The sequence below is a fragment of the Eimeria mitis genome, genomic scaffold, assembly GCF_000499745.2.
Source record: "Eimeria mitis Houghton genomic scaffold, Emh_scaff1493, whole genome shotgun sequence".
Lineage (NCBI taxonomy): Eukaryota > Apicomplexa > Conoidasida > Eucoccidiorida > Eimeriidae > Eimeria > Eimeria mitis.
This window is the reverse complement of record NW_024014334.1, coordinates 1-9,263: the sequence shown is the minus strand read 5'-3', so window position 1 is coordinate 9,263 and position 9,263 is coordinate 1. Positions and strand designations below refer to the sequence as shown.

The 9,263-nt window shown below is 52.9% G+C and overlaps 1 protein-coding gene across 1 annotated transcript; it reads left to right on the top strand.

Moving 5' to 3' along the window:
* Positions 1 to 560: 560 nt before the first annotated feature.
* EMH_0038170 (uncharacterized protein) lies at positions 561 to 9,263 on the top strand (the record flags this gene model as incomplete). The annotated part of the gene is made up of 11 exons (XM_038022300.1): positions 561 to 680; positions 1,019 to 1,075; positions 1,313 to 1,387; positions 1,742 to 1,790; positions 3,192 to 3,395; positions 3,590 to 3,717; positions 4,450 to 4,581; positions 4,789 to 4,830; positions 5,045 to 5,209; positions 5,925 to 6,169; positions 6,809 to 9,263. The coding sequence occupies 11 exons, from the start codon at positions 561 to 563 to the stop codon at positions 9,261 to 9,263; spliced, it is 3,672 nt and encodes a 1,223-aa protein (XP_037878154.1).

The window sequence follows — 9,263 nt, the reverse complement described above, 5'->3', positions numbered from 1 at the left end:
ATAAAAAATATTTCGCTGCCAGCCCCCCCCTGGGGCTGCATGCGCTTCTGATTCACCACAGCTATTGGGCGAAGGGAGAAAGCAGTGGTTATTGAGTTTGTAAATTCAATTTAAGGGAAATTATATACATTTTCTCTCAGTTTATTCTTCATTTGTGCGTTTCTGTTCGCTAAACCGCTACCTTTGCACCTGGTCACTTCGCTTGTCGACTGGCCTAGGGTCGCGGTCTGTCGTGCTTTTCTGCTTTGGACGCTCTCAAGGCGATAATATACTTGAAGCGGTTTTTTTTCTTTGTCTCAGATGCAGTTTGTTTTCATTATTTCTCCTGAAGTCATCCAGGGCGCTCACTTTTTCCTTACACAGCACTTTTCTTTTCGTTGCTAAGTAGACGCATACACCTTTCTCCTAGCTGCTGCTACTGACTGCATTTCCACTTCCTTTTGCCTGCCTGTGGGAGCGGCTCTTAACTTAGGCTGTTTTATATTCAGCTGCTCCGGGTCCTCTCGGATCCGGTGCTGCTGCTGCTGCTGTACGTACACTGCAATCAACAGCAGCGTCGCATGATGCGCAAAAAAGAAAACGGCAGCGAGTGGAGACAAGTCAGGAACCTTGAGTCCCTGGAGACCGAAAATGACTCTTATATTGAAGACCTCGAGGCCAGGGTTCAGGGCCTTAAGGAGGTACAAGTTGTTGCTGCTACTGCAAATGCTGCTACTGCTGCTGCAGAATGCGGTTGCTGTTGTTCTTGTTGTTGCTGTTTTAGTTTTGCTGTTGCTGATGTATGGTTGCTGCCGGGGCTTATGCTTCAGCTGCTGCCGTTACTGCTGGTGCTGCTGTCGTTGCCGAGGTGTTGTTTCGGCTGGCTCTCCAGAGGGGTGTTGTTGCTAGTTTCCTTGTTGCTGACTGCTCTCATATCGATGCATTCGCTTTTCCTGTTGCTGCGGCTTCTGCTGGAGGTTTGAAAGAAGCTAGGGTTTAGGGTTTCGGTGACAGTTTGCGTGCACTGCGGATGCCTCAGCTTAGCCTGGCCATGAGGGAGGAGGTGAAGGCTTCGAACAGTCTCCTTGGTTCGATGGTGAGAAACACAAACAACAGCAGCAACGACAGCAGCAGAAACAACAGGAGCAGCAGGAGCAGCAGCAACAGCAGCAGCAGAAACGAGAGCAGCAGTGAACAACCGCCAGGCCGTCAGGAGACCGGAGGCAGCGCAGCCCGTAGCGCGGCTGTAGCTTGAGGAGAGATGGGGAGGGGACGGCAGCACTAGGGTTTAGGTTGTATGGTATATGTTTTAGGGTTTGTTTACCTGCTGCAGATGGGGCGACTGGAAGGGGTGCGGACGTCGGTGCGGAATTCTGTTCGGCGGATGGACCAAATGTTTAAGTCTGGGGTGAGCCTTTCGCTTCTGGGGTTTAGGGTTTAGGGTTTAGGGTTTAGGGTGATTCGGAGTGAGTCATTCCTTCGTCGCTTTAGGGTTCACTTCTGCCTCTTTAGAGCCTTTGTTACCTCTCGATGCACCTCCCGCTGCGAATGCGCGCATGCTTTTAAGGGTTTAGCGTTTAGAGTTAGTGTTTATGATTTACGGCTTAAGCTGTAGGGCTCAGCACTTAGGGCTTAGGGTTCAGGGTTTAGGGTTCAGGGGTAGTAGTGTTGAGGAATTCTGTCTTTTTTGCAGGGAGGCTGGCACATGCTGCANGCCAAGTGATGCTCCAGGGTTTAGTGTTTAGGGCTTGGGTGGGCCTAGAGCGCCCGCAGTATCCTGGCCTTCGGTGTCTGTACACCGAGAAGCGAAGGTGCTTGCCGGCTCGGCGCCTCGGCGCTTTGTAGCCCTCCCCTCTGGTGGAAATGAAATTGAATGGTTCAGGGTTTTAGGGTTTAGGGTTTGTGGTGTACGCGGCTTTTCATTATGCAGCGGTGCCTGCCACCACTGAACATTCTGTTAAATAACTCTTTTAGAGCGGAGTGGGGTTAGGCTTGTGCCGACAAAGAGGAATGACCTCCATATATACTGTAACGACACTCAATTTTTAGTGTACATACACCTAAATTGCTTGCCTAGAGGCTCCAGGCCTTGGTGGAGGGGAGATATGCAGCTGTCTAGGGCACTGGTGTATCGATAGGCGCATTAGGGAGTTGAGAGAGTGCCTTCACTGGGGTGTACATACACCGCAAGCCTTTTGCATCCTTCCCGCAAACGGGGCTTGTTAGGGTTTAGTGTTTTAGTTTTTAGGGTTTAGCGTTGGTACCGATGCTGGGGACGGGAGGTGTTTCAGGCTTAGCGTCTAGCCAGCTGTACAAACAGTGGCCAACCGCTGGAACATTTAGGGTTTAGGGATTAGATCAGCCTCCAGATAAGCCCTAGGCAGGAGGTTTAAGTAGAAGACAGAGGCTGTGGGGTCCTGTCGCCACAGCGAGGGGGAAAGGCTGCTGGGGGAGACGATTCCCTTGCTTCTTTTTCTGCTCTCTCTCATGTGTACAGACGCCTCAGCGTTTTACTTTTGGTTTGTGGTTCGGGTGTAGGGCTTAAACCCTGCGTGGTCAGGGCATCTAAACAATACACAGTACAAAATGCACAGGAATGCAGGATATGCTATTGACAACAACAATAATATAGTTACTGCTGAGGTTCCACTATTTCTAGACACAAGATTTGTTGTTTCGATGAACTACTCAAAGCTGCTCAAGATTTCGTTGCCCCTTTAAGGTTTAGAGTTTAGGGTTTAGGGTTTAGGCGTTAGGGTCTACCAACCAGTACGGTCCGTGTGTACTGGTCACGGGCTTTAAGNAGGGTTTAGGGTTTAGGCGTTAGGGTCTACCAACCAGTACGGTCCGTGTGTACTGGTCACGGGCTTTAAGGGGCGATTCGGAGAGAAGTGTGTGGCTGCCCATTTAATTAAATATTATTTACTCTTTATATACTAAAAGTTCAATGATGCGTGCATGCAGCAGCAGCAGCAGCTGCTGCTGCTGCTGCTGGGCGAGCGGTCGGAGAGAACGCACCGGACCGCTCCAGCCTTCGCAGCGATGAGGTGTACAGACATCTCCTCATCAATGAGTTTTAATGGAGAGAAAATAACAGGGGTATTCCCTCCTTATTTGCTATGCACATCAGGTTTTAGCCTCCTTCTTAGGGGGAGGGCTGCTGCTGCTGCTGTTGCTGCTGTTGCTGCTGCTCCCTGCGGCTGCGGCTGCAGTTCTCCTCTGTCTCTCCTGTATAGACAGTGCTCAGCCGCAGCAGCAGAAACTCCAGCAGGAGCAGCAGCGCCACCAGCACCAGCAGGAGCACACAGTTGAGTTCCTGTTGCTGCTGGAGCTGCTGCAGCTGCTGCAAAGGCATCAGCGGCCGCGAAGATGTATCGCCAGCAGCAGCAACAACAACAGCACAATCGGGAGCAGTAGTTGCTGCCTTAGTCGTGGCGGAAGCAGCAGAAACAACTCCCGTTGCAGTTAGAATATATAACAGGTAGCAGCAGCAGCTGCACAGGCAGCTGCGGCAACTGTTCCAGCAGCAGTTCAAGCAGCAACAGCAACAGGTGTGCTACCATAATATTGGCAACCTCAGCAGCAGCGGCTGCTGCTGCTGTGGTAACAGTTGCAACGGCAGCAGCAGCAGTTGCAACAGCAGCAGCAGAAGTTGCAGCAGCAGCAGCAGTTGCAGTAGCAGGTGCAGCAGCGACTGCTCTCCCTCGGATCACAGAGCAGTCAGCTGCTGCACCAGAGGTAAGCCGCTGCAGCAGCAGCAACAGCAAGCAGTCTTCTAGCAGGTAATCAACAGCAGCTGCGGCAAAGATGGCAGCAGTTGCTGCAGCGCTGCTGCAGCCGCTGCAGCAGCAAGTGCTTGGGGCCATTTTAAAGGNAAGATGGCAGCAGTTGCTGCAGCGCTGCTGCAGCCGCTGCAGCAGCAAGTGCTTGGGGCCATTTTAAAGGCCCTTAGAGACCGCATAGGGTATTACCTTGTCGCGGTTGACACACAGGCAAAGATGGGTGCGGACCTGTAAATCCTAAACCCTAAACCCTAAACCCTAAACCCTAGCGGTGACCAGTCCTGAAACCGAGGTCTTCTTCGAAGGTTGAGCTCTACGGCAGCCTTAGCCATAGGCTTTAAATTCTAGATACATGCAAACCCTCATTTTTGTTAAACTCTAAACCATAAACCCTAAACCCTCTCTGCACGTGTTGCGTGATTGCAGAGGGTTTGCTGGACCGCCTCCACTTGGAGAACGTCGAAGTTGATGCAGCTCATTTGACGGAGGAGTTTCGCAGACACGAGGCAAGTCTTAAACCCTAAACCCTAAACCCTAAACCCTAAGTCCTACCTGAGCAAAGAGGTGCCTGTCGTGTAGTCCCTTCGCACACATGTAGCTCTATTCTGATCCCCTGTGAGTTCCTCTTCGGGTTTCTGGGGCTTACAGAGCATGGTTTAGGGTTTAGGGTTTAGGGTTTGGTGCGCAGATTCCTTTAGAGGTGATAGGAGGCGGTATTGCCCTAGTGGATACGCGGCTTTATTTAACCCACTCGCGTCTCGACATAATTGCAGAGCGTTGCGATCTGCGGCTCGCCCCCAAGAACTTCTCATCTGGGACTGTAAACCCTAAACCCTAAACCCTAAACCCTGCAGCCTGTGAGAAGCGCGGATGCAGGGGACGTGTGCTAGCCATTGCACAATGAAGACCCTAAACCCCAATCGCGAACCCCTGGATACTTCTTGTCGATAAGAGCAAAAGCGCTGCCTTGATGATACCTTGGGGTTTAGGGTTTAGGGTTTGCAGAGACTTTGTTGGAGTGCTACAGGAAGAGAACCTTGCACAAGCGGCAGAACGACAGCTTCAGGAGGTTCGCGATGTCAAACCCTAAACCCTAAACCCTAAACTCTAAAAGCTAGCTGCTCGTCTGAACGCGATCGTCTGTCTTGCAAATATAATACCATTTAGGGTTTTTAGATGCGTATTGGGTCAAGCAGTGCTTCATTGGATGGGCGGTAGAACACGACGCTTTTCGGCTTTAGGGTTTAGGTTTTCGGTTTTAGGGTTTAGGGTTTGCGGCTCAGGTGGAGGAGCACATTCGTCAGTTTTTTGTTCATCAGAAGCAAAAAGATCTGCACCTGAGGCAGCAACGCCTCGATCGTTTATTAAAAGAACACCCCAAGGATGAAGGGGCAAGAAGAGAGTTTGCTGCAGAGAGTAAAGAAGTGCAGCAGCAGCAGCAGCAAACGGTACCCTAAACGCTACATCCCAAAACCCTACACATCTGCTAAAAATCCTCCATCATAAACCAGCTCATCAGCGTCCACACATATACAAGGGACTTAGAAACAGAAGCGAAGCCTTCCGGCTAGCTGTCGAATTACACATACGGTTTAGGGTTTAGGTCTTAGGGTTTAGGGTTTGTGGCATTGCAGGCGTCTGCAGTGGAAGAAACGCCCTTGCATTCCATGCTTGNTTGCTTTCGTTCCATGTTCAGATAGCTCCATATTTGGTGCTTCGTTTCAGGGGATCTTGTGGCGCTTCTTTGCATAGACCGATCTTTGTAGGATAAGCGCTAGGGTTTAGGGTTTAGAGTTTAGGGTTTAGGGTTTGGATGCAGGCTTGAAGACGTCAAGATCAGTTTGGATGACCCTTCGGGTTTCTTCGGGCCGCCTGCAAGGGCGGTGCTCGGCATCAAACGAATCATCTTCAAGGCAAGGTTTCACTTTGTCTCTTAACCCTAAACCCTAAACCCTAAACCCCAATATCGTGATTCTTAAGGCCAGGCATAAACCCTAAACCCCACGCCATAAACCAACGCACAAGCAACAACCCGACAGAAACAACTATCAAGATGCAGTCATCCTTGTGCTCAACCAACCCGTTAGCTTATGCGTAAAGGGGGGTTAGGGTTTAAGGTTTAGAAAATAGGGTTTAGGGTTTAGGGTTTGTCATATGTTGCAGCCGTCTGCATCGAAGTCGCCATGGGGATTCAACTGGAACGGATCCGCTCCAGTGTCTTTGGGCCCTCAACTTTCAGAGGGGGAAGTGGAAGGAGCTCTGGCTGTTGATGTCTCCGTTCGGCAGCTGCAGCTCTCAGTCAGCAGCAGCAGCAACAGCAGCAGCAGCAGCAGCAAGAACCCAGGCAGCAGCGAGAGTGACGCGGTGTGGCTTGACGTGCTACGGACAGAGGAATTACAGCTTCACCTGTTTGTGGAGAGAGAGGGCAGCAGCACCAGCAGCAGCAGCAGCAGCAGCAGCAACGAGCAGAGAGGACCTCTTCGCTGGCGCGCATCCCTGAATGTTTTAGGGGAAGAAGAACTTCAGATAACTGTTGATGGCTTTTGTATTTTTTATTTCTTCTGTCTTGGCTCAAAACTCCAACATATCCAAAACCTTAGACTCCTCAGCGTCTACAGACCACCTGTAAACCCTAAACCCTAAACCCTCACTTCCTTCTCAGCGGGCTCAAGTTGTTGCTCAAGTACAGAGCCACTGTTGATGGTCTCAAATTTAGGGTTTAGGGGAGCGGTTGCAGGCTCGTGTGTGTCTAGAGTATTGCTCTCCATAGGGGAACTGTGTACTGTTTGCCCTTGCAGGGTTTAGGGTGTAGGGTGTAGCATGCAGGGTGTAGGGTGTAGGGTTTAGGGTTTAGGGTTTAGGGTTTAAGCTGCTGCTTTGTTCAGGGGCGGCCCACAAAGTATCCGAGGGATTGGTGGCTGTACATTAAAATGTATCTGCGGCTGCTGCAACGCGAGAGGAGAGGAACTGACAACTACTTAAAGCAGACGGAAGAGAGAATGATGCACATGAAAAGGTAGGGTTTAGGGTTTANTATGAATATGCAGGTTCATTCGCCTTGTAAAGCTGCTGCTCTTGGAGCATCGAGAAGAGCAGCAGCAACAGCCCCTATCGCAGCAGCAGCAGCAACACCAGCAGCAGCAGCAGCAGCATCTAGGAACCGGATCGGTTCCCCCCCTTACTGACTTGCTGAAGCCCGTGATGGCTCGCTACAACCAGCGTCTGCAGCAGCAGCAGCAGCGGTGGCGGCGGAGACAAACTGTAGGGCAGCAAGAATCTGATGATGTGTTTCTGCTGCTGCAGTTCGCCCGACGGCCTTTTGAGGGGATAAGTTTGTGGGTGTTGATAGCAGCAAAAGAAAATGAAACAGCTCTAGATGCACTGCAGCAGCAAGGAGATGAAGACCTACAGCAGCAACAGCAGCATACGCGCAGATTGCGGCTGCTGCGGCAGCAGCACGCGGTGCTGCAGCAGCAGCAGCAGCAGTTCACGTCTCCGACGGGAGCACCTGTGGTGAAGGGACTGCAACAGGAGCAGCAGCTGCTGCTGCTGCAGCAGCAGCAGCAGTTGCAGCTCGAGTTACAGGCGAATGAGAATGAGCAGCAGCAGCTGCTGCAGCAACTGCAACAAAGCATCAACCCGGCGATCCGAGAGAAAGTTGTGTCTTTCTTTTGCACTTCATCTTCCTTCTGTCAGGAGGCGCGTGCTGCAGCAGTGACGCTCGAGAGAGGACAGCAGCAGCTGCAGCAACAGCTGCTGCTGCTGCAGCGGGAGCGTGGCTCAGGGCACAGCAGCAGCAGCAGCAGCAGCAGGCTCATTGAAATGTATAGACAGCAGCAACGAGCTGCTGCAGCGATGTGCCGCGAACTAGAAGGCCACAGAGACACCTGGAAGCTCTCGAGGTGGCGCATGCTGCTATGGGCGGAGCTGCTGTCGGTCTATGAGGCTTCGTTTCCTGCTACTGGTGCTGCTGCTGCTGCGCTGCTGGATGACAAGGCCCTCAATGAGCTGCTGCAGCAGCACAGAAGCAGACAGCTAGAGGAGACATTCAGAGAGGGAATGCTGAAGCCCAGCAGCGCCTTAGATCCTGTCTTCACGCGAAAGGCAGCTCGCATTCCCCCTGCTGCTGCTGCTGCTGCTCCTGCTGCTGCTGTTGCTGCTGCTGCCCCTGCATCACCAGGAACGCCCGCAGACCTGACAAGGCCTGATACTGCAGCTGCGGCTGCAACTGCTGCTGCGGCGGCAGTAGGGACTCCAGCAGAAGCAGCTCAAGCAGCAGCAGCAGCGGCAGCAGCAGCGGTAGCAACAGCAGGAGGTTTGCGGGAGGAGCACCCGACGCCTCCTCAGCAGAAGCAAACCGTGCTAGGTGCAGCAGCAGAAGCAGCAGCAAACATCCCTCAGCTGCTGCTGACGATAGGGAAGAGTTGCGACCTGCCGGTGCCGATGATTTTGCACAAACAAAAATTTGGGCTGTTGCTGCGCTCAGTGACGCTGCAGCTGGCACCACTACTCACCCTAGACACCTGCCAGCAGCAGCAGCAGCAGCAGCAGAAGTGGCTGTTATTTGAAGCCCTCGACACAGCAGTGGAGCTGCAGACGCTGAATGCAGCGTCGCTGCTCTGCTGCCTCCGCTGCCTTGAGCTGCACCTCTGCAGCGGTCAGCTGCAGGTAGAAAGAAGCAACAGCAACAGCTGCAGCCATTCTGGCTGGAAGTGTCAACTCGAGCAGCAGACCAAAGCGCTGCTGCTGCGAATGGCGCATAACTCTGCAGCAGCAGCAAACGGCAGCAGCCGCCGCAGCAGCGTCTGCAGCAACAGTGAGAACGCTGCATCGCAGCAGCAGCAACAGCAGCAGCAGCAGCAGCTGGCTGTCCCGGTTGCCTTTACCCCCGGGGGAAGCAGCAACCACTCAAGTGGTACCATCCAGCAGGAGCGGCGCAGCACCAGCAGCAGCAACAGCAGCAACAACAGCGGAGGAAGACAAAGTATCTGGCAGAACGCGTTGGATGCCATAGGAGTTGCTGCGAGTGCAGCAGCAGCAGCAGCTGCTGCTGCTGCTTCCGAAGCAGAGCAAGCAGCGACACGATCCCGCAGAGGGTCGCTGATAGAAGAGCTTTCCAGCAGCAGCAGCAGCAACACCAGCAGCAGCAGACTAGGAGCAGCAAAAGCTTCATTTCAAGAATCTGTGAAGACGGGAGTGCTGCTGCAGCAGCAGCTGCAGAGACGCCTCTCGTTCCTGTTGATACGCCTGACAGCGTTGCCGCTGCTGCAGCAGCAGCAGCAACAGCAGCAGCAGCACTTGCTGCACCAGCAGCACCCCCTGCTGCGCATAGGAGTTCCTCTATACTTACAGGCAACTGCAAAGTTGCAGCACGTTTGGGGCTGTATCCAGACAACCGAGGTTCAGCTGCTGCAGAAGCTGCTGCAGCAGCTGCTGCTGACAGTCGCAGCAGCAGCTGCTGCTGGAGGCAGACCAGCAAGCAGCTCTGCATACACAAGGTAA